The sequence below is a fragment of the Balaenoptera ricei genome, chromosome 2 (genome assembly GCF_028023285.1).
Source record: "Balaenoptera ricei isolate mBalRic1 chromosome 2, mBalRic1.hap2, whole genome shotgun sequence".
Lineage (NCBI taxonomy): Eukaryota > Metazoa > Chordata > Mammalia > Artiodactyla > Balaenopteridae > Balaenoptera > Balaenoptera ricei.
In genome coordinates, this window is record NC_082640.1 from 124784117 (window position 1) to 124810129 (window position 26013).

Genomic DNA, 26013 nt, shown 5'->3' on the forward strand with positions numbered 1-26013 from the left:
ACTACACAGCTACAGTAATCAAGACAGTATGGTACTGGCACAAAAACAGAAATATACATCAATGGAACAGGATAGAAAGCCCAGAGATAAACCCACACACATATGGTCACCTTATCTTTGATAAAGGAAGCAAGAATATACAATGGAGAAAAGACAGCCTCTTCAATAAGTGGTGCTGGGAAAACTGGACAGCTACATGTAAAAGAATGAAATTAGAACACTCCCTAACACCATACACAAAAATAAACTCAAAATGGATTAAAGACCTAAATGTAAGGCCAGACACTATCAAACTCTTAGAGGAAAACATTGGCAGAACACTCTATGACATAAATCACAGCAAGATCCTTTTTGATCCACCTCCTAGAGAAATGGAAATAAAAACAAACATAAACAAATGGGACCTAATGAAACTTAAAAGCTTTTGCACAGCAAAGGAAACCATAAACAAGACGAAAAGACAACCCTCAGAATGGGAGAAAATATTTGCAAATGAAGCAACTGACAAAGGATTAATCTCCAAAATTTACAAGCAGCTCAGGCAGCTCAATATCAAAAAAACAAACAACGCAATCCAAAAATGGGCCGAAGACCTAAACAGACGTTTCTCCAAAGAAGATATACAGATTGCCAACAAACACATGAAAGAATGCTCAACATCATTAATCATTAGAGAAATGCAAATCAAAACTACAGTGAGATATCATCTCACACCGGTCAGAATGGCCATCACCAAAAAATCTACAAACGATAAGTGCTGGAGAGGGTGTGGAGAAAAGGAAACCCTCCTGCACTGTTGGTGGGAATGTAAATTGATACAGCCACTATGGAGAACAGTACGGAGGGGCCTTAAAAAACTAAAAATAGAACTACCATATGACCCAGCAATCCCACTACTGGACATATACCCTGAGAAAACCATAATTCAAAAAGAGTCATGTACCACAGTGTTCATTGCAGCTCTATTTACAATAGCCAGGACATGGAAGCAACCTAAGTGTCCATCGACAGATGAATGGATAAAGAAGATGTGGCACATATATACAATGGAATATGACTCAGCCATAGAAAGAAACGAAATTGAGTTATTTGTAGTGAGGTGGATGGACCTAGAGTCTGTCGTACAGAGTGAAATAAGTCAGAAAGAGAAAAACAAATACCATATGCTAACACATATATATGGAATCTAAAAAAAAAAAAAAAAAAGGTCATGAAGAACCTAGGGGCAAGATGGGAATAAAGACGCAGACCTACTAGAGAATGGACTTGAGGACATAGGGAGGGGGAAGGGTAAGCTGGGACAAAGAGAGTGGCATGGACATATATACACTACCAAATGTAAAATAGATAGCTAGGGGCTTCCCTGGTGGTGTAGTGGTTGAGAATCTGCCTGCTAATGCAGGGGACACGGGTTCGAGCCCTAGTCTGGGAAGATCCCACATGCTGCGGAGCAACTAGGCCCGTGAGCGACAACTACTGAGCCTGCGCGTCTGGAACCTGTGCTCCACAACAAGAGAGGCCGCGATAGTGAGAGGCCCACGCACCGCGATGAAGAGTGGCCCCCGCTTGCCACAACTAGAGAAAGCCCTCGCACAGAAACGAAGACCCAACACAGCCAAAAATAAATTAATTAATTAATTTTTAAAAATAATAAAATAATATTAAAAAAAAAAGATAGCTAGTGAGTAGCAGCCACATAGCACAGGGAGATCAGCTCGGTGCTATGTGACCACCTAGAGGGGTGGGATAGGGAGGGTGGGAGGGAGATGCAAGAGGGAGGAGATATGGGGATATATGTATATGTATAGCTGATTCACTTTGTTATAAAGCAGGAACTAACACACCATTGTAAAGCAATTATACTCCAGTAAAGATATTTTAAAAAAATCCTATGAGATAACATATTGTATTCAGAAACAGACTTTTTTTTTTTTTAATAAATTTTTTTTTTAATTTTTTTATTTTTTTTGCTGTGTTGGGTCTTCATTTCTGTGTGAAGGCTTTCTCTAGTTGCGGCAAGCGGGGGGCCACTCTTCATCGCGGTGCGCGGGCCTCTTACCATCGCGGCCTCTCTTGTTGCGGAGCACAGGCTCCAGACGCGCAGGCTCAGTAATTGTGGCTCACGAGCCCAGCTGCTCCGCGGCATGTGGGATCTTCCCAGACCAGGGCTCGAACCCGTGTCCCCTGCATTGGCAGGCAGGTTCTCAACCACTGTGCCACCAGGGAAGCCCCAGACTTTTTTTTTTAATATTTTCTGTTTCTTCCTGGTTCAGTCTCGGAAGGTTGTGCTTTCCTAAGAATTTGTCCATTTCTTCCAGGTTGTCCATTTTATCGGCATATAGTTGCTTGTAGTAATCCCTCATGATCCTTTGTATTTCTGCAGTGTCATTTATTATTCTCCTTTTTCATTTCTAATTCTATTGATTTGAGTCTTCTCCCTTTTTTTCTTGATGAGTCTGGCTAATGGTTTATCAATTTTGTTTATCTTGTCAAAGACCAGCTTTTAGTTTTATTGATCTTTGCTATTGTTTCCTTCATTTCTTTTTCATTTATTTATTTCTGATCTGCTCTTTATGATTTCTTTCCTTCTGCTAACTTTGGGGTTTTTTTGTTCTTCTTTCTCTAATTCCTTTAGGTGTAAGGTTAGGTTGTTTATTTAAGATGTTTCTTGTTTCTTGAGGTAGGATTTTATTGCTATAAACTTCCTTCTTAGAACTGCTTTTGCTGCATCCCATAGTTTTTGGATCGTCACGTTTTCATTGTCATTTGTTTCTAGGTATGTTTTGATTTCCTCTTTGATTTCTTCAGTGATCTCTTGGTTTTTTAATAGTGTATTGTTTAGCTCCATGTGTTTGTATTTTTTACAGATTTTTTCCTGTAATTGATATCTAATCTCATAGAGTTGTGGTTGGAAAAGATACTTGATATGATTTCAATTTTCTTAAATTTACCAAGGCTTGATTTGTGACCCAAGATATGATCTATCCTGGAGAATGTTCCATGAGCACTTGAGAAGAAAGTGTATTCTGTTGTTTTTTGATGGAATGTCCTATAAATATCAATTAAGCCTATCTTGTTTAATGTATCGTTTAAAGCTTGTGTTTCCTTATTTATTTTCATTTTGGATGATCTGTCCATTGGTGAAAGTGGGGTGTTAAAGTCCCCTACTATGATTGTGTTACTGTCAATTTCCCCTTTTATGGCTGTTAGCATTTGCCTTATGTATTGAGGTGCTCCTGTGTTGGGTGCATAAATATTTACAATTGTTATATCTTCTTCTTGGATTGATCCCTTGATCATTATGTAGTGTCCTTCTTTGTCTGTTGTAATAGTCTTTATTTTAAAGTCTATTTTGCCTGGTATGAGAATTGCTACTCCAGCTTTCTTTTGATTTCCATTTGCATGGAATATCTTTTTCCATCCCCTCACTTGCAGTCTGTATGTGTCCCTAGGTCTGAAATGGGTCTCTTGTAGACAGCATATATACTGGTCTTGTTTTTGTATCCATTCAGCCAGTCTGTGTCTTTTGGTTGGAGCATTTAATCCATTTACATTTAAGGTAGTTATCAATATGTATGTTCCTATTACCATTTTCTTAATTGTTTTGGGTTTGTTATTGTAGGTCTTTTCCTTCTCTTGTGTTTCCTGCCTAGAGAAGTTCCTTTAGCATTTGTTGTAAAGCTGCTTTGGTGGTGCTGAATTCTCTTAGCTTTTGCTTGTCTGTAAAGGTTTTAATTTCTCCATCAAATCTGAGTGAGGTCCTTGATGGGTAGGGTTATCTTGGTTGTAGGTTTTTCCCTTTCATTACTTTAAATATGTCCTGCTACTCCCTTCTGGCTTGCAGAGTCTCTGCGGAAAGATCAGCTGTTAACCTTATGAGGATTCCCTTATGTGTTATTTGTTGTTTTTCCCTTGCTGCTTTTAATATTTTTTCTTTGTATTTAATTTTTTATAGTTTGATTAATATGTGTCTTGGTGTGTTTCTCCTTGGATTTATCCTGTATGGGACTCTCTGCACTTCCTGGACTTGATTGACTGTTTCCTTTCCCATATTAGGGAAGTTTTCAACTATAATCTCTTCAAATATTTTCTCAGTCCTTTTCTTTTTCTCTTCCTCTGGGACCCCTATAATTCGAATGTTGGTGCATCTGATGTTGTCCCAGAGGTCTCTGTGACTGTCCTCAATTCTTTTCATTCTTTTTTCTTTGTTCTGCTCTATGGTAATTATTTCCACTATTTTATCTTCCAGGTCACTTATCCATTCCTCTGGCTCAGTTATTCTGCTATTGATTCCTTCTAGAGAATTTTTAATTTCATTTATTGTGTTGTTCATCATTGTTTGTTTGCTCTTTAGTTCTTCTAGGTCCTTGTTAAATGTGTCTTGTATTTTCTCCATTCTGTTTCCAAGATTTTGGATCATCTTTACTATCATTACTCTGAGTTCTGTTTCAGGTAGACTGCCTATTTCATCTTCATTTGTTTGGTCTGGTGGGTTTTTACCTTGCTCCTTCATCTGCTGTGTGTTTCTCTGTCTTCTCATTTTGCCTCACTTACTGTGTTTGGGGTTTCCTTTTCGCAGTCTTCAGGTTTGTAATTCCCGTTGTTTTTGGTGTCTGCTCCCAGTGGCTAAGGTTGGTTCAGTGGGTTGTGTAGGCTTCCTGGTGGAGGGGACTAGTGCCTGTGTTTTGGTGGATGAGGCTGGATCTTGTCTTTCTGTTGGGCAGGACCGCATCTGGTGGTGTGTTTTGGGTGTCTGTGACCTTATTATGATTTTAGGCAGCCTCTCTGCTAATGGGTGCAGTTGTGTTCCTGTCTTGCTAGTTGTTTGGCATAGAGTGTCCAGCTCTGGAGCTTGCCCGTCATTGAGTGGAGCTGAGTCCTAGCATTGAGATGGAGGTCTCTGGGAGGGCTTTCGCTGTTTCATATTATGTGGAGCTGGGAGGTCTCTGGTGGACCAATGTCCTGCACTCGGCTCTCCCTTCTCAGAGGCAGAGGCCTGACACGCAGCCAGAGCACTAAGACCCTTTTGGGAAGTCTGAGGTCTTCTGCCCGTGTTCAGTAGGTGTTCTGTAGGAGTTGTTCCTACATGTAGATGTATTTCTGATGCATTTGTGGGGAGGAAGGCGATCTCCAGGTCTTACTCCTCCGCCATCTTGAAGGTCTCCCTCATACGATATTTATGAGAGGTTTTTGTGGGGGTTTTGCCTTCTCCTTTTATAGTCTTTGCTTTTTCAGGTTTTTGTTTTCTTTAGTTCTTTTAGAGTCTTACATTTTGCAGTCTCTCCACAGCTGTCTGATAATTCTTTGCTGTCTGCTTATGGTTAAAGATGATCTAAAGAGCTGATTGGAAGCTCTGACTGTGTAGGTGGGGCTTGCGGTTGACTTCACCAGCCGGCTGAACTGGGTGGGTCATTTGTTGGGTAATTCCCAATAATCAGAAGCTTTAGGGTTTTTTTCCTTTTTCACTGGTCATATTCCCCAAAGGAGAGTTTTCAGTCCTTTGACTACAGGGTAAAGGCCTTCCTGCCAGCGTTCTGAGAGCCAATTAGGGGGGAAAATCTGAGTTTCTCTGCATTTTGCTTTCAATATGCATGCATTCACTTAATCTCTACTTTCAGTATGGTGATCACAGTGTCACATGTGCTTGGTATGCCAGGCTAGATTTCCTCTGACTTACCACATCCACGTAATGAATCTTCAGACTTCCCTCCCCCACCCCAGCAGGGGCAATATGGATGGGGGCGGGGGCACACAAATCTAGGAATCTAAATTTTCTTCAGCAGCTTTTACCAATTCTCCTTAGTTAACCACACACCCCCATTTAGCCTCACCCCTTTGCTTCTAGTTCTGGAGTCTTGAGAGGTTTGGTTGGATCTTAGCTGACCCATCTTCAGATTTGACTCCGTTGGATCTGCAAGGTCGGTTACCACTTGTCCGTCTGCTTTCCAGCTTCCAGATTTTACTGATGTTGTCTCCCCTCTTACTCTCCACGTTTCTGTGGGTTTGTCATTTTAGAAAGATTCTGTATTATAGTTTTATTGGGAGATTCAAGTGGGATTAAGGTTAGATGCACATGTTCTTTTTGCTTTCTAAACCTGAAAGTTTATGTTCTACTCTTAACATGTTGAGATATTAACACAAAAATCACCCAAGTCTGTGATAATACCAAAAGAATCTCTCTTTTCTTTCTCTTTTTAAATTTTATTCTTTTTCCTTTCCTTTTCCTTTTGTGTTGTTTTTTTTGGGGGGGGGGGATGTTTGGGGGGATCAGTAGGGCTTGGGAGGTCTAAATTTACTAATCCAGACTGTACTGTCTAATAATAGCTAATATTTATTGAATACTTTTCCATGTGCTTTGTATCTACATGCATTGAAATTAATCTTCATAATAAGCCAATTTGTATCTCCATTTTACCAATGTTGAAACAGAGGCTCAAGAGGAAATGTAACAGAGGTCACACAGCTCTGACCTCGTAGAACCAGAATTTGAACCCAGGCAGCTGGATGCTAAAGCTTGTGCTCTTAATTACTATTACTATTTTCTTACTTAATCACTATGCTATTAAATAGTAGATATAAATTGGAAAAGTCTCTTTTATGTCTCTATTAGTTTCGTTTTACTGTGTAAACCCTTCTACTGTACAGATAGACAGCTTGGAACATTAACTGGAGATGTCCAAGGTATCTTTTATATACCTAAGTGTTTTATATGTTTTGAACTGACAGGGTTGTTCCAGAAAACAAAGCAAATTGCCATAATGTACAATTGTGTATGGCTCTGTACCAAGACAAAAGCTGTGTGAAGCAGTGCAGCCATGGAGAAGCTACACAAAATTTCAGTCCTCCAGAGCCCTACTTATCATATTCTTTCTCTTTTAGTCATTAAATGGTGGCTTATGAGCCTGAAAGTGTTTACATACTTTCCCAGTGTGAGCAAATTATTCCCTGTACATGGACGGGATCTAGAACCCTAGGAGAAGTTTTTAATTAACTTTTAAAAGTGGAAATTAGTATGCATCAGAATAAGTTAATTTAATCTTCCTGAAATTAGTTTTCAATCTTCAAAATGCTATCCTTTCCTGCCTCACAATGATCAAGGAAACACAGATATTTTACAGAAAAACTAAAAAGGCCAAAGAATGCATGTAAATGTTTGGAGAAAAGTCACACTGTGAGTCAGGAGCCAAATCTGCTGTCTTCTAGACAGCTCTGACTCTCAGCTTGCTGGGGAAATCCATCCAGCTAAATGTTCTAAACATTTAGAAAATGTTTAATCATTTTCTGAAAGGCTGGATAACTGTGTGGGCACTAATGGCATCGGAGAAGACATGGCAGGCAGGAAACACATCCCACACTTGACAGGATGTTCCCAAGGCAGGAAGGGCATTTCTCTTCCTCAGTAGAATTGTTTCATTGACTAAAGACAACATGAGATCATTGAAATCTCCCTAAAATATCAATGACTAACGAAAGCAGGATATAGGACATGGTGAGTCTCATATAAACCAGTGGGATCATTTATGACATCATAATAAAATAGTAGTATTTTGTGTATATACTTTCTTCCAAGAGATTCAAAGAGCTTTATAGACTCAGTCAGTCATCAGAGTTTTAAATCTGTGCTTAAAGCACATGGTCCCAGAGGTGGGAGCAGGACTCCAGCTCAGTGTCAGCCTCTCTTCTCTGGAACTATGCCACCAGGCTTATGAAATTTCCACTCCTTGAATACCACCCAGTGAAAGCTTCCCTCTCTCCTCACCCCAGCTTCTGCTGCTTCTCTAAAACACTTCCTTTTCTCAACTTCTTCCAATACTGCTATCCTCATTAAATGCTCATCTGGATCTTACATGGTATACAGCTCTTGAACAGTTCAGCAAAGAAATATCATTGACCTTCTTTAAGTAAAGAGTGATATTTCTCCCTTCCACTCTCTCTGGCAAGCAGCAGTAACTCTCAAACGTAGAACTACCAGTGAGTAGCTGGCAGATGAAAACATGGTGAGAGCCTTGAGCCACAACCTTGGTGAGTTTCCTGCACTCTCCTCCTCGGTGGCATTTCCAGAGGTACACAGAAAAATGGTGAATTCAGCATTCACTCAAGGACTATTTCTAAGACAGGGATTCTCGTTCCAAAACATAGTTCAAGAGAAAAGTGAAAGGAACAAAGACAAGAGAATGAAACTGGATATTAGCTTACCTGCAGACTGTAGGAACATAGAAACAAGTAGAAAACTCCATTGTTCTGGTATAAGTTATGACTTCCCTTGTTTCTTCTGCTGTAAACTTTGTGGAATGCACGGTGCATCAGTTACAAACACTGTGTTTGTGGTCTTCTGAGTTTGACAACACTGCCTCCATAGAGTTCATCAATCATTGTGCCCTGAAGTGGTTTCATTTTGTCTTAGTTTGTAGGAAACAATTGTCAAAATTAATTAATGCATGAAAGAAAATGATCCAAAGAGTCTTTATTTTCTTTTCTTACTTTCTCTTGTCTGCCTTTGACTTAACACCATCATATCCTGAAAGACACCCAGACTCAAATAGGAAACCCCCACGGACCATCCATCCTAGTTCACGCCCCATGTTGCCATGAGGTTGTCTTTAGTGAAGCAATAGCATGAAAAGTGGACATGTGTTTCCTGGCTTTAGGATTCCAAACAACCAGTGTGTAACTGGTGTGTAATCGGTATCTTTTTATGTTGGAACAATATGCAGGCTATTTGTGGTTGTTTTAAGAATTTCTCTTTGATTTTTTATGGAATTTTAAGTTTCTCCACTTATAAATAACTCAAAATAGTCTCTTTAATGTCAACATTCTGTTTAAAATTAATCTGCTTTCCTTCCCCAGCTCAGGTGCTAAACTACAGGTTGTGTGTGTGTGTGTGTGTGTGTGTGTGTGTGTGTGTGTGTGTGTAAAGAGGGGGTAGGTCAAAGATGAAATCACCTCATGTCCTCCTTGGTGTGAGCACTTGCATGGTTTTATCTGAGAAAAGTGAGGCCTCCAAAAGCTTAGACCCATTGAGTGCATGAGGCCTTGCTCCTCAAACATGCTACCTGGTTGCAATTTGCACCTATAACAGCTTCTAACTGTTTCCAGGGAGAATAATTTCTACTTTAATCAAGCTCCCGTTCTATATCAGATCCTTTAAAGAAAACTATCCAGGGCTGAGTGCAAGAATCTTCAAACTTTCCTTGGTTCCTGAGAGCAACTGACATTCATTTCACACATCAAATGGCAGCATCAGAAGCTGCCAGGGAATGACACTGGGTGCAGTGTCCACGGAGTGCTGGGCTCTAACAGCAGAAGAGAATTGGGGGGCTGCGCCTAGGGCTAAGATAAGTAGAGCTTCTCACAGTTCCCCCACTGATTCATTAAAGGGGGGCAGGGAGGTTGGACAGAAGGTGGAGAGAGAGGTAGCTGAGGAAGGAAACAGACTTCAGCACTAAAATGCAGCCCCCGGGACCACCTTATCAAATAGACCCTTAGGTGTTTCCTGAAGTCATTAAAAGGAAGAGACATTGTCAGAGAGAGCCTGCCCTGAAAGCCAGGTGGTTTGGAGATCATTTCTCCAAAAATCTTTTCATTATAGAAATTGCGAGTGATGACATTTTACATGTTTGTTGATGATGACTTGATAAATGACAACGCTGTTAAGGAGGGTGGGGGGCACCTTATTCACATTTTAGAATTAAAGAGATCTGAACAAATAAATGAGATAGGAATTTGGAATTCCTGACTCAGGCCAGAACCCCAAACCACAGATCTTATACTATGTAAATATCAATTGGGACTGGTATCTTTAATAGTAAATAGATAGGGAGAGTGATATTAGATGACTGCTGTTTCCATTATGGTTCCACCTGGAAATGCCTTTTGACCAAATGTTTATGTGGAGCAAGGGGCAACCGATCAATTGTTATCCCGATCATTATCCCACACTGCAGCCAGGATGCAAAGGGCTGTACATCTCCCCATTGTCCCCCCTGCTGCCACCTCCAGCCTCGCCTGGGCTTTTGCACTTTTACATCTGCAGTCCGCTCGGCTCCCACCCCCAGTCTCACGCCAGCTGCATCTCATCTGCGCCACAGGCAGCCCTCAAGCCTCCTCTACCACCCCCTCCAGTCTCCCTGGGCCACTGACTCACGTGTGGCACACAGAAAATGGAAGCTATCAGGAGGAATGACCTCACGTGTTGACGTATTCACCGCACGCACATGCACCAACCACGCAATCAAACCAACGAGCCTGTGCTCAAACTCACCTCGGTGCAAGAGGTATTCTCATCGCCTGTTCTCTAGATCTCCCCCTTTCTCAGAACCTTGTTCTCGCAATTATCCCTTCTATGCCTGTATCTTCAGCCTCTACCTTGCTGTTGACTTTTTCTGACCAGAATATAAACATTCTCAAGTCTCTTCCATCTTAAAACAACAAAACCAAAACCTCCTCCTTGCTCAGTGAAGCTTCTGGAAGGTTGGAGGTTCTAAAGAGGCCACACCACTCAGTATCTGAAATGAAAAGCATAATTGATCGTGATTTTTGGTAAGCAAAAAAGAGCCGTGCTTGTAAGACAGTCTCTCTGGACAAAGCAGACTGCAGCTTTATATAGAGAGTTTAGGAAACCAAGCGAATTCACCCTCCTGCCCCCCATGGCATCATCAAAATGCCGCCTCTGGGGTGCAGGCCATGTTTTGGTGTTTCTGTAGCGCTGAAGCCTAGTCTCTCCTTCCTTCTTGAAATGCTCCTTATAGTCTTTCTGAGAGACTGGTCAGGAAGAGACTGGTCACTGTCTCCTGGTTTTTCTTCTATCTCTCTGGCCATTCCTCAGCTTTCATTAATGGCTTTTCTTATAACTCTATCTTATCAGTAATAGTATTCCTCAGTTTTCATCCTCTGCTCCTTTCCTTCTGAGTCTGTTAGACCTCTTCCACTCGCTGATGGCTCCTGCCAATATGTGTTTCCTGATGACTCCAAATCTTTATTTTATCTCAAAGCCCTCTCCTAAATGAGTCACCTAACTGGCTGCCCATTAGCCATCTCCCGCCTGGGGATATCACGAGCTCCGCCTCTCATAGACCCTGTCTTGCTGCCATCATCCATCCAGTTGTCCAACTCTTCTTTGGTTTATTCCTCTCCCTGTTTTCTACATTCAGTCAATGACTAAGTCTGATCAGTTCTGCTTTACTCACAGAGGGCTCTCTTCTCTCCATCCTTAATGCCAGCACCTCAGTTCTCATTATCTGTTACCTGAATTACTGCAGAAGCCCCCTTACTTGATCTCCCTATTCTAGTCCAGCCTTCTTGCAATCCACAATTTTAACCTCTCTAAATGTGTAGTCATGTCACGCTCCTGTTTAAATCCTTTGTTTTTCTCCACTGCTTTCAGGTGGTAAAAGATTCCTTATCATGGTTTACAAGGACCCCTGTGATCTGACCCCTACAGTCATTTCCAGCCTTATATCTCACACTCCCTGTGTCATCCTCCCACACCTCGGCGGTTCCCTGAATTCAGCGCACTAATAAAGAGCCCCCACCTTCAACATGCTGCTTCTTGTCCTTGGAAACTCCCATTCCTTGCCTGGATTAATTCATCTGAAAACGCAGCTCAGCCGTTGCTTCCTTTGTGGCGACTTCCCTGACCACCGTCCCTACCCCCGGTCTGATTTAAGTACCCATTCTTTGTCCTCCTCCTTAGCACTTTTTACATCACATTTCAATCATTTGACTGCAACCTCCTGGAGGCTAGGGATAAATGTGTCTTTATATCCGTATCTGCATCCCCAGTACCCTCTGCCTAGTGACTGACAGAGAAGTTGTCGTTCATTTTTGATGAATGAACTGACCTTTTCACTTTATCAGGGCCACAATTTTAAATGTACACATGCACACACACTCATACATACCAAAAAACCCCTTGAATCTGATCAAGTCTCTAGGTCTAACTACCAATTTATAGGAAACATAGAAAGACTAGAGAATATGTTACATGATACCACCGGGATGCTGTTAGCAAAATCTAAATGTGGGAACTTCCATCAGACTAGCCTCCGCATTTCTTTAACTGCAATCAAGCAATCGCGATGTATGGAGTTCTTTTAGATGCTGATTTTTTAAAAAGTATGTAACCTAGAGAAATATAAATACTGATTGTATATTTGATATTAAGGAATTATTGTTAATTTTTTTAGATGTGATAATGGTATTATGCTTTTTTTTTGAGTCCTTATATTTAGAAATACATTCTGACATATTCACAGTTGAAATGATATGATGTCTAGGATTTGTTTCAGAATAATCCGAGGCAGAAGTAGGTGCGGATATAGATGAAATTGGATTGGCCATAACCTGATAATTATTGAAACGGGGTGATGGGCACATCATGCTATTCTGCTTATTTTTATTTATATTTAAAATTTTCTGTAATAAAACTTTTTATTGTGGTAAAATATACGTAATGTACAATGTATCATTTTAACCATTTTCAAGTGTACGATTCAGTGGCATTAAGTACTTCACGTTGTTGTGCAACAACCCCCGTCATCCATCTCCAGAACTTCTTCATCTTCCCAGACTGAAACTCTGTACCCATTAAACAATAACTCCTTATTCCCCCTTCTCTGGCCCCTGGCAACCACCATTCTATTTTCTGTCTCTGTGAATTTGACTACTCTAGGTAACTCATATAAATGAAATCATACAATATTCGTCCTTTTGTGTCTGACTTACCGTCTTCAGGGTTCATCCAAGACCAAACTGGGCCTTCATAGGAAGGATAAAGGAGTATGTGACAAATATCCATGTGTACAGAATGGTCGATATCCTAGAAAAGGCAATCCTCCCCTTGAGACTCTGAACAGGGATTAGGTTTAAATGAGAGAGATGTGGAAGAGTTTCCTTGAGTTCAGGGCAGTCCTGATGAGAGAAGCCAAGATCCACTCTGGGGGACTTCCATGGTGGTGCAGTGGATAAGACTCCATTCTCCCAATGCAGGGGCCCCGGGTTTGATCCCTGGTCAAGGAACTAGATACCACATGCATGACACAACTAAGAGTTTGCATGCCACAACTAAGGACCCCGTGTGCCGCAACTAAGGAGCTGGCGAGCCACAACTAAGGAGCCCGCCTGCTGCAACTAAGACCCGGTGCAAGCAAATAAATAAATAAATAAATACTAAAGGAAAAAAAAAAAAAAGATCCACTCTGGGATGTTCTCAACCTGGAGAACCCAGAGATGGTGAGGACAGTTCTGGACTTGCCTAAGGGGTCTAGAATCTGAGCCACACAGTAGAGCAAAATGCACAGTACAGCTGATTCTAGAGAATATTTAAAATTCCAAATTGATTCCAGAACTCTGGGTACTCAGTATCTCAAGGTTAAGCTGGAATCAGATCTCACCCGCCTCCCCTCCCACACTGCTCCTTAAGATGTCTAAAGGATGATTCTCCAAAAACCAGAAGAGTAAAAACAAGTTGCAGCTTAATATTTGGTGCAAACATTTTCTGGTTTGGCTTCTATTCTAATTTGATTTGTCTCTGGTAGGAATACATAAGAGGGTTGTTTTTTTTTTTTTAATTCATAAGTGACATTACTCATAAGTGACTTACTTTTGGCATAAAACTGCTGAAAGGTAGTTCCTGAGCTTAGGGTAAAAATACAATTGGCAGAGCTACATGTGGTAGAAATAAGTGCATAGGGATGCTCAGGAAATAGAAAAGCTGCCCGAGAGGTGGGAGAGGGCAATGAGAGCAAGAGCTTTTCTGAGTAATCCTAAATAGCAAGTGTAACTTCCTCTCCCTATTCTTAACTTTTTACCTCCCCCTCTGCAGTCTCTGACATTTCCTGAGTTGTGTGGACTGTAGATCTTCAAAACTCTAAAGTCTTTGGGATCTGATGTCTACAGACATTAGAAGTTCTATGCCAGTTCTTCCAGCAAGATAGCTATAATCAATATGCCTCGTATATAGGAATATTCATTACAGGATAAGTTCAGGAAGGAAGGTTTTGGAAACAACCCAAATATCCATCGACATGAATAGGTAAACAAAATGTTGTATATACACACAATGGAATACTATTCAGGCTTAAAAAGGCATAAAATTCTGGTATGTGCTCTGTCTTTTAATTGATGTATTAAAACCCTTTATATAATATGTTATTATTGATATGTTAGGGCTATATGGCTGCCATTTTATTTTTTGTTTTCTATCATCTCTGTTTTCTGTTTCTGTTTTGTTTTTCCTGCCTTCCTGTGGGCTACTTTAACTTTTTTTAGAATTCCATTTTTATGTGTCTATAGTGGGTATTTTGTTTTGTTTTTTAATCATATTGTTTTTGAGTATACTCTTTGTATAGCATTTTTAATGATTGCTCTAGGTATTACATGTGTATACACACACACACACACACACACACACACACACACACACACACACATAACATCACAGTCTCCTGGTGTTATCACTTCAGCAGGTTCTCTGTGTTGCTAGACTGCGTCTTTTCTGGTCCTTTGGCTAGTGAGAACTGGCCTTTGTTGGTCGTTTTTTGGCTGCATCCATTGGCATTTCCAGGTTGCTGGCTTCTTGATCTCCAAGTATAGGATATATGAGGCAAAAAGAAAATCCAAGCAATCACCAACATGTCATTCCTCATGTCCCAAGGTCCCTAGCCAGTCTGCCTTTTTGTCTCTACTTTTCGAAGTCTTGTGTTTGTTTTATATATAACATCTGGGGTTTTTAGTTGTACATGGTGGAAGAAATAGGGAAAAGTACATCCACTCCATCTTCCCAGAAGTGGACATTTCTCCCCATCTTATTTTTGATCTAACATAGAATTAAGGAGAATTTACTTTTTCTTTACTATTCTGAGTATACCGATGACTCTGACCCAGCCCACTGGATCCAGCCTTGGAATTTACACCAGAGGAAGTAGGCTCATAGCTAGATTGTCCACAGAATTTCAGGCAAGTGCCTCTATTCCGTACACTCATCTTTCTTTCCTGTGTCTTTATTCTCCCTTGTTTGCATCATTTTCAGAGAGCTGCTACTAGTAGAGACCTCTCAGCCACAAGATGGTGCCTCAGAGTAGTTCAGGCTAAGCCTTTTCTGCTCTTCCTTGGGCCCCTACCTTTAACTTAATATTAGTAAACTCAAGGCTATTTATCTAAACCAAGGTATAGATGTGAAGACCCAATTGTGTTTTTCTTTAAGCCATGTCTTCTCAAATGCATGGAATCAGTATCAAAAATTGGTTTTGTTTGATTTTTTTTTTTTTTTGTATCTTTACAACTTTGTGGGAATTCATATAGGAATTTTTAGAAAGCAATCGTCATTCCTCTTAATGAATCCAGTTGTCATTTTGTATCTGGGTTCATTGAAAATAATCTGTAATCTCAGCATAGCTTTAATAAAGGAATGTTATAAATGCACTTTGAAGGAGATGCACTCTCAATGTCTTTTGGGGTGTTTGAATCCATGAACCAAACTTTTTTAGTGAAGATGTTTATTTTTAATTACTAACCCAACTTTTAAAATAGTGGCTTATAAGATTATGTAAAAATGCATAGAATAAATAGACTGTCAAAAACATGTTAGCAGTCTTTGGGTAGTGAGGTATGAGTGATTTCTTCTTTCACCTTCTTGTCTATATTTTTCAAGTTTTCAATAATGAGTTACTTTTATGATAGATTAAAAACAGAGGTAGGCATATTCTTCAGCTAATCAGAAAATGTTTATTAACCATCCAGTATATGTAAAGCCAGCATATACATCTTCCCAGGCTTGATAGTTGGGTAAGAAAATTATTAGGCACTCCCTCACTAAAGGCAGGGGCCATGTCTTTCAATATTTTGTAAGCTGTGATACCTACCATGTGCCTTATACATAGAGAGGCCTAACTGGGAAATAACTGTTGAATGAACACAGAAGCCATTATTCATAGCTTTGAAGGGAAGAATTTTATTTTACTGGTCGTAAAGCTTTGGGTCAGAGTCCTCACACTGGTCTTGGTACACTTCTCTGCTTGAGTATCAGCTCACATTCAGTGGCCAACTTGTGTCTATTCTGTCCTTTAATTCTAGAACTAAGAATTCGTGATAATAAAACTCACTACTGTTTCCTAAAATAATAAGATTAGTAATGGAGTTGGATGGGCCAAAAAAATACATAAATCCAAAGCATTAAACAGTAATTAAAAAATTCAGCCCTTATTAATTCATTATTAGACTAACAGAGAGTCTGCATGTGTATTAGACATAACAGGTACTCAAGCAATATTTGACAACTGACCAAATAAATAAATGAAATTTTATTGATTAGAGAATTTTAAATAATATCCTGAAAGTCTACATGGGAAGAAATTTATGAGTAAGGGGAAGCTAGACTAAAGAAAATGCCTTTTCTAACCAAGACCCAAGAAAATTAAGGATTTCTTCAGTGACTTTGAACTTGTGATTTTTGTAGGCCCAGAAGTTGTTTTTTTTTTTTAATTAAAATTTTTTTTTAAATTTTATTTCCTTTTGGCTGCCTTGGGTCTTCGTTGCTGCACATGGGCTTTCTCTAGTTGCGGCGAGTAGGGGCTACTCTTCGTTATGGTGTGCGGGCTTCTCATTGCGGTGGCTTCTCTTGTTGCAGAGCATGGGCTCTAGGGTGCACGGGCTTCAGTAGTTGCAGTGCGTGGGCTCAGTAGTTGTGGCGCATGGGCTTCGTTGCTCCGCAGCATGTGGGATCTTCCCGGACCAGGGATCGAACGAGTGTCCCCTGCATTGGCAGGCAGATTCTTATCCACTGCACCATCAGGGAAGTCCCAGCCCAGCAGTTTTTATAAATTACAGAACTTTTATACTTCCGATGCACTATTATATAACTTAAATTATAGTTTTTCATTAGCTTTTACATATTATACTTAGTAATATCCATTAATAGCTTAGTTTAATAGGTTGTACATAAAAGTAATCTATGGACTTTTCCTTCTGAAAGAGTGAATGTAAGCAAGCTCACCAAAATACTAGATTTACTAAAATCCCAGTCTAAACTTTTTTTTTTTTTTATTTATGGCTGTGTTGGGTCTTCGTTTCTGTGCGAGGGCTTTCTCTAGTTGCGGCAAGCGGGGGCCACTCTTCATCGCGGTGCGCGGGCCTCTCACTATCGCAGCCTCTCTTGTTGCGGAGCACAGGCTCCAGACGCGCAGGCTCAGTAATTGTGGCTCACGGGCCTAGTTGCTCCGTGGCATGTGGGATCTTCCCAGACCAGGGCTCGAACCCGTGTCCCCTACCTTAGCAGGCAGATTCTCAACCACTGCGCCACCAGGGAAGCCCCCAGTCTAAACATGTGCGCACAAGACATGTGGAAAGTGGAGAGAATGGGGAGTAGATTCACTGAGTGGAAAATAAGCTAGAGAATGGAAATTGACAGACCTTTGGGAGGAAAAAGGGATTTCAGTGGAAGGTAGCCATCTCAGCAGAGTCATGACATGGAAAAGTTGACTGAAAAGTCAGTATTCTGGCCATTTACAAACTTTAAAAAAAAAGAAGTAGAACCCTTTACTCAAATAGAAGCCTATGCACAATACCAGTATATAAACAGTGTATACAAAAGCTGAGCTGTTTGGGTTGAAATGTGGTCGGGAGTGTGTAGGAACCAAACCCCACCCTTCTTAGCCCCCCTACCTCTATCCCCATGGGCTCTAGGGAACGCAGTCTGTGCTTAGAAACCTCCCCAGCTATCCAGTGTAGCCTGGCCGGTGGGCAGGTGTTAGACATTAATTTGTGACAAGGGAGCATTTTCCTCATGCTTATTTGCAAAGATGGACTGTTATTTTAAGGAATGTTTTCTCACCTCTTACCGGAAAAGACTATTTGACCATTGAGATTACCATCTGCAAGAATCACTCCCCTTACTTGAGATTCTTCCCTTGACCCTCTTGGGAACTGGCTTTGTGTTTTTTAGCTCTTGGATGTGGTCTCTCAACTAGCCAAGCAGAATCTTCAAGTGCTGGTCCTGGGCCGGAAGCATATGTTAAAGCAGAATTCCCGGTGGAGGAAGGATGATATGGAAAAGGTGCAAAAGCAAGCCAGCTTTTTTTTTGCTGACAACATGTAGGTATTGAAGTTATTAAGTGAATTACACTAGGCCAGTCATCTGCTTGTTAACCTATTTTTTGCCATTTTTAAAAGTGCATGTGTGTGTATGTATGTATACTCAGCCTCATTCCAAAAAAAAAAGATTGGAGACAGCTTACAAAAATAGTTTTTACGGCAGGATAAACTTAAATAGATGAGGAAATCAGGTTAAAGGAGAAATGAGTTAAAGCCCAAAATGAGATTAGTACACAGAATGCATGCCATAAATTCCTAAATAGATCATTTAACAAATATTTTACAAATGTGAGCACCTTCTGTGTTCTTGGAGAAACAGCAGTGAACAAGACCAAGTCCCTGCCCTCTTTTGACTTAACAGTAAACAGGTAAACAAATAAACAGGTAATGTAATTCCAGGCAGTGATCAAAGCTGTGAAGACAATGAAGCAGAGTAAGGAGCTGGAAGGGGACTAGGTCGGGGATAGGTCAGAGGGGAGTGGAAAAAGCCTTTGGGAGGGGGCAGATCTGAAGGGAACGAGTGAGTCATTTGAGAAAGGGGGAAGGGTGGTGGGAAGAAGCTACCAGGCAGAGGGACCAGCAAGTGTTGAAAAGGGCCTGAGGCAGGAATGAGGAAAGCTGGCAGGCCAGTGTGGATGGGCTGGGGGCAGCAAGAGGGAAGGTAGTCAGTTCTGAGGGCCGAGAAAAGGCAGGGACCACATTGCAGAGTTCCTCGTGGGCTCTGGATTTTATTCTCAATGTAAAGGGAATGTTGCTATGAGCTACAGCTTCCCAGGAAGCCAAAGGAACATGGAAAAGATGGTCAGCGACAAAATATACAGTGTCCATAGAGTATGAAGAAAGCAGCTAATCAGGAGGAGCACAGATCCACAACAGCACGTATTAACTTTTAGCATGCATTTAGGTTTTCATACTGTTTATGCCGACAAAGGTTTATTTCCGACTTTGCACGGATAATGAGCGCACCTCAGCCCCAAGTCTAGGTTTCATTAGGTTGAATGTTATAACTTCAAGGTTTGTCAGTATTCCCCAAATCATTTCTTCTTAAAAAGGTCAAATGGGGGAATTCCCTGGCAGTCCAGTGGTTAGGACTCGGCACTCACTGCCGTGGCCCAGGTTCAGTCCCTGGTCGGGGAACTAAGAATCCTGCAGGCTGCACAGCGCGTTCCCCTCCTCCGCCAAAAAAAAAAGGTCAAATGGCACTCAGTGCACAAAGCTGGAAGCTAACCCCTCCTTCAGATCCCAAACCAAATCCCATTTTTCTTTAGCTAAGTCCTTTTATTTATTCATGGGAGGGGGGTGCTTCCATCTCTCCAGGACTCTAAGACTATAATAATGCTCTTCACGCAGTCACCTTAGGCAATACTGGGTAAACCTTAAGAGCACAGGCTTGGGAATGAATACACCCAGGTTTAGATCATGGCCCTGCCACTTCCTGTCTGGGAAGGCGTTTCCCTTCTCTGTGTTTTCTTTTCTTCATGTGCAACCCTCATGGGGATTAAATGAGAAGATACTTGCAAATCATACAGCACCAAGTACATGGAAGGCGTATATGTTTGTTGCTGTCACCATCATCATTATTTTTCTTAGGTGGAAGAACTGGATAAATGCAGTGTTATAACCAAGAAGCATGTTGGAAATTGGTCTCATGTTTGGTTTGGAGCCTGTATTTATTGCATACACTGAAGTTCCAAACCCAGTTGTAAAGATTGATTCAGGGACATTCTATTGCTTTGGATTTGAGTTTTTACATTTGTGACATTAACCCTGTTTTCCATTAATGTGCCAAAGAAGCCTGTTCAACCATACAGTAGAGAGAGCAGTATAGTGAATCCCCACGTGACTGTCACCCCGCTCCAGCAGTCACCATCATTTGTTAATCTTGCTCCATACAACCTCCACATGTTTTCTTTTTTCTTTTCCTCTCTCTTTTTCCTGGAGATTTTTCAGACAGATCCCAGTTGTTTTATCATTTCACTTGAAATACGTCAGTATAAGGTAAACTTTAAAGGGTCCACTTTGGGTCATTTGGATCAAGGCATAAGGCTTATCACATGTTGCTGTCCAAATCTCCTGAGCCAAGGTAGCCACCGCTGTTTCTACAGCACATGTATTCAAGTGGTCAGTGCTGATGTTGAGGGCCCATTGGAGACTTTGCGCTCCTGGCTCTTCTCTCGTTGGAGATGCCTTTGGGTGCTGATCAGGATGACTACCCAGAAGCTGCTTGGGGATAACCAGTTTCAGCTTTGAGGTCAGCCCCTTACTTTTGCAAGAAATTGTCATCCTGCCCTGTTAGTATTATGAATTCGAGTGAGGAAAGGAGACGGGGAAAGGTGTGCTCTGTGGTGGATGAAGCGGATAGGAAAAACACCCTGGGAACACAGAGACCCAGCTTTTGAGTATGAAGAGAGAATTACTGTTAGAGTTCTCCATTCTAGTGGAAGAGCCCAGTTGAGCTGCTAAGAATCCCTAGCATTAGCATTCCTTTCCCCTTAGCTTTCCATCTGTGTTCTAGATAGTGTTGTCTACCAGCTAGGACTTGCAGGCGGCTCTTACGGATCACTGAGATCATGTCAGTTAAGAAAGCAGAACACTTCTGAGGAAAGTAGAGTAAGAAGAAAACAGCATGGTGAAGAATGCTATTCTTTGCCTCTTTGGGCGTGTGCTTGATTGTGTTCTTTCTTACGCCCGACTCAGCTCAGAGGACGATCCATTCCTTCTGTATGCCACACTGCACTCGGGGAACCACTGCAAGTTTATCACAAAAGATCTGATGCGGGACCACAAGGCCTGTCTGCCTGATGCCAAGACCCAACGCCTGTTCTTTAAATGGCAGCAGGGACATCAGCTGGCAATTGTTAGTAGGCATCCAGGATCAAAAATAACTTTTCAGGTATGTTACCTGTTCTCTACATAATGTCAGCAGAGCCAAGTAGATAGTAAGAATGTGGCATAGTCAAAGAATGTTGCAACTAGTTCTCAATGTTTTATTTTACTTTTAAATATTGATTGATTGATTTATTGATTGATTGATGTATTTGGCTGCACTGGGTCTTAGTTGCGGCATGCGTGCGGGATCTAGTTCCCCGACCAGGGATCGAACCCAGGCCCTATGCATTGGGAGCACAGAGTCTTAACCACTGGACCACCCGGGAAGTCCCTCAATGTTTTACTTTTCTCAGCTTTAGTTTGGTATTTGGAATTACCCAGATCCTAGAAACACAGAGTCTGCCAGAGCAAAGTTTTCATAGGCCAACCCCATGTTAATTGACATATTGAAAACCTGGAATGTCATCAGTTGTGACATCAATTATGTCATCAATTACAAATCCTCATATGTGTTTTTTATTCTCCTATTTATTTCCAGTAGCTCAAAATTCCATATTCCTTATGGTTCATCATAACTTCTATTTCTGCTAAATAACTCCTTTTTCCTGTTTAATCCACTGCTGTGGCACAGTCTCAATTGAGTTCTTTTTTGATTCTAGTTTAAATACCTGTAAGTATAAGGATGCCTCCTGTGTGAAAGCAAAGGGAGAAAATCTAAAGGCGAGTTACTACAGAAAAATACACTAGCCAATGATAAATATGGTCCAGTGGTCAAAAAATATATAAAACGACATTTATAGGAAATATGGTATCAAATTACCACAGAGATACAGTCAGCAAAATCAACTGTGAGAAACAATACAGGACAACTGACCTGGTTTCCTCAACAACAAAAAATTGCAAGAGAAATAGAGTTGAAAAGAGAAGCTCTAGATTACAAGAGAATTCAGCTAGTCACAATGTAATAACCTTATTTCAATTCCTATTCAAACAAATAAACTGTAAAATACAGTTACACACATATAATAATTGGGAAAATGTAAACAGTAGAAATTTGATGATGTTAAGGAATTATTAATGCTTAAGTATAATAATGATATTCCTCTTATATTTACAAAACAAGTCCTTACCTTTCAGAGATACATACTGAATTATAGAAGAAATGATATAATATCTGAGATTTACTTCAATATAATCTTGGGTGGGGGGTATGGATGAATGGGTGAAATAAGATTAGCCATGAATTGATAATGGTTGAAGCTGAGTGGCAGGTACATGGGAGTTCATTGAGCTATTTCTATATTTTTGTATATCTGAAAATTTTCTCTTTCACATACAAAATCAATAAAGGCAAAAAAAGGAATATATATATATATATATTTTTTTTTTTAATTTTTTAAGAGAGTCCTTAACCTTAAAAATGAAACCTCCCCAAAAAGAACTCCTAATAGTAGGGGGTCATCTTTTTTTTAATTGAAGTGTGGTTAATTTACAATGTTCTGTTAGTTTCAAGCATACAGCAAAGTGATTCAGTTATACATATATATGTGTATATATATATTCTTTTTCAGATTCTTTTCCATTATAGGTTATTACAAAATATTGAGTATAGTTCCCTGTGCTATACCGTAGGTCCTTGTTGTTTACCTATTTTACATATAGTAGTGTGTATGTGTCAATCCCAACTCCTAATTTATCCCGCCCCCTACGGCCCCCACCCCCGGCATTCATCTTCACAGAGTTAGCTGCTCTTTCAAAATCCATTGTTAAGTAAGACAGAGAATACGTCTCTGAAGCAAACTGAGAAGCTGTCAGAAGAGAAAGGGAAATGGCTAGGTATTCCTTTAGTGTTGTTCTCAATGTGTGGTTCCCTTTTTAATTCAACAGCATATTCTCATCTATGACACCGTGGTGCAAACAACGGGAGACTCGTGGCACATACCTTACGATGACGACCTGGTGGAAAGATATTCCTATGAAGTGCCAACCAAATGGCTTTGCCTTCACCGGAAGACATAAAGACGCTTACCCTCACGCTAAACTTGTGTTTGGGTGTCCTCCTGGTTGGCATCAGAGCTCTTAAGTTGATGCTTGTTTAGAGCATTGCTTCTGTCCTGTCTGATCCAGTTTGTCCTGTTTGGTCCAGTTGGTTTGCATATCAATAAATTGATTTTTTAATTAAATAAGATATAATATCTTTTCATAACCGGTTGCATTTTTTCCCCTAACATTTGTTGGGATTTGAGGCTTATCCAAAGTTGGGGAACTTGGTGCAGAGTGATACCTACCTTTCTCCTATTGAGCCAGCTATTCCACTTACTTGGGCAACAGGGTCTTCTGGTATCCATTTTGCTACCCTTCCAGGTCCACCAATAGCAGAACCAATCCATCTGGCCCTGGGCTCCGGGTTGTTTGTAAACCCTTTCTGCATTTCTGATATCATCTCATCCTCTACATGTTATCTCCTTCCCACACTGAATCACTTGTGGTCTTCTCTGATGAGCTGGCCCAGATGTCAGAGGTGTATTAGCAACTTTTACTTATCACCCAATGATTTGGGTTGGAGGAAGATTATGATTGTTTCTTCTTCATCCTATTATGCCTTTTCCAGACTTCAACATTTTGTGAACACTATTAATTCCATCACTTGGTATGAGGGCTTTCTAAAGTATATAGATTATTTTCATTTTATCAAGTTTGACTTACTTTACCAAAGTGAGTAAGTTGTTGCCTCTCTGTTTTACTCCCTTGCTAGGCAGCTTATATCTTGATTTTAGCTGAAAATATTCGTGTCTGTAACACTTCATAACAGTTCTTTCCTTACTCATACATACTATATGATTTGATATTCAAGAGCAGACAAAACCAGTCTATGGTGGTAAAAATCAGAATACTAGTTGCCTGAGGAAAAGGGCACAAGAGAACTTTGTGGGGGTGATGGAAAGTTCTGAGTGGTGCTGACATAGGTGTATGTATATATTAGTCAAATTCATCACACTAAACACTTAAAATTGATGCATTTACGACAACGTAACTGAAAAAAGTATGTTAGCATAAAAAAGTTATTTACATGAAAAAACAAAGACTTCATTTATATCAAACAATGTACATGGATATAAGTAAGGTGTGTATTATGCACAGAGAGACAATCCAGGAAAAACAGAGGAGGGGATGTTTTACCTCCTTACGCCATTGTTGGATTCAACACTGCTGCCCCCTAGAGGAAGGAGCTCTCCAGACAAGTGCCTGATAAATTGAGGGCATTGAAAGATGCTGAGAATCGGAAAGCTCTCATAAATCCAACCTGTTTATTTTCTAGATTTCATGAACTACCTACTTAGAACACTGTGCTTTCAGCGAGCTAAACTTTTTTAAAAGAAACTATCCTAGTTTTAAGAAAATTAGGAAAGAAAGCATTTGTTAAATAAGCTTGTCTAAAAGCTTAATGCAAATTCCTCACAAGTTGCTCTAGAGATGGGAGAGGATACAAAAAGAATCGTAGAACTTCAGAGCAGGAGTGAACCTTGAAGACCATAAAGTCCAACAGTCGCATTTTATAGAGGAGGAATAGACCCAGGAAGATGCAATGGCTCCCTTGGATCCCACAGCTAGTTAGTAGAGACATTTCAACCATAACCCAGCTCTTCTGATTCTCAAGTCAAATAGTCTTTCTTCTACTGTACACTGTAACTTAGACTAGAGTAGTTCATAAAAACTCAGACAGACTGAATGGTAGAGCATCCGGTATGTAGATTTAGAAACTTTGTTAGCCACATAAGAGAAAGTGGGGAGAATGAGAGGAAGGGAACAGGCAGGACAACCTCTTAAAGGGCCCACGTTTACACGGTGGCTCATCAGGGTAGAAAATTGTGTTAGGGAAACTACATTATTTTTGAACTCTTTAATACCATTCCAAAACAAAACCCTGATTTCTGCTTGAGGTAAATTGAGGTGCATCTGTCATTTGTCTGGGAGTAGGGGAATTCTAGGGCTGCTCAGAGTCAATCGCACTGACGCGGGACCTTGGAGAGTTCAGGGATTATCTGAATGGAGGCAGCTGGTACCCAACACTTAGGCTGCCTTTTGTATTCTGATCACCTGAGTGAGACAAAAGCTAATTCAAGGTCCCAGACACAGTGGGAAGAAGGAATTCTTTAACAACCTGTGCCCTGGATTGAGAGTATCTTTAGTAAAGTCGGCCAGCCATGAACAATGAAAGCTTTGAAAGGGCACTGACTCTGCCACTGAAAAGTATGTCTAAAATGCTTTGTGCTTCCCTCTGGCATGCTCCTGAATTTATACTCTCTTTTCCTCCCGCTGTTCTCAGACCCAGTAAAGAGAAAATCTCAAAGGAGAAACCTGAGCTCATTCTCTCAGGGCTCCGCTGGGACTGCCTCACCTCAGGTGCCTTGTTCTTCACATTAAATGAATTTTTCTCTTCAAGTTTGCACTTAAATATAATTACTGCTTCCCTGTTCCTTTAGCAGGTTTCTTGCTTTTTAAAAAACTGTCCTAAGGTGCTATAAAATGCATATGTGTTCACATTAGATTTCTTTTTCCCTGATAGCTTCATTCTAGAGCAGGCATGGAAAGGAAGTGTATGTTATGTAGGCACCTGAATTCTGGCCCATCATGGTGAGTCTCATCTTTGCTAAAAGTCAAAATTATCGGGATACTTGAGGGCAAAGCTAAATGGAGTCTAGATCCGGTACTTTGCCCATCCTTCAGCAACTTGGAATTTCCAGAGTGAGAAACATCTAAGGGAACCCTTGTGGGAATGACTGGGAGTAGAGGAACATAGACCACTCTGATGAAATTGTGGGATTTAGATTTGGGTTCTTTGAGGGCTGGGACTTAAGCAGAACTAAGAGTTCTTAGTAAGTGGAACAAGGCAGCTGCTGGAGCCTCTTATAACCCCAGGGTGACAGTAGAGTTGCCAGATAAAATACGGTCTCCCAATTAAATTTGAATTTCAGATAAATGACAGTTTTTTGTATAAGCACGTCACAAGTACTGCAGGGACATACTTACACTAAAAATATTCACTGCCTATCTAAAATTCACAATAGGGCATCCTATATTTCTATTTGCTACATC

The 26013-nt window shown here is 40.6% G+C and overlaps 1 protein-coding gene across 3 annotated transcripts in view; it reads left to right on the forward strand.

Moving 5' to 3' along the window:
* PRORP (protein only RNase P catalytic subunit) overlaps positions 1–23122 on the forward strand; it is a 126954-nt gene extending 103832 nt beyond the window's left edge. For 2 of the 3 annotated variants that reach the window (XM_059914105.1, XM_059914106.1), the window contains exons 6-8: positions 17939–18087; positions 20785–20980; positions 22804–23122. In XM_059914105.1, the coding sequence (XP_059770088.1) occupies positions 17939–18087; positions 20785–20980; positions 22804–22935 (477 nt within the window). In that variant the 3' untranslated portion in view covers positions 22936–23122. The remainder of the gene's footprint in view (positions 1–17938; positions 18088–20784; positions 20981–22803) is intronic. The other variant, XM_059914108.1, reaches the window with a different exon arrangement.
* Positions 23123–26013: the final 2891 nt, after the last annotated feature.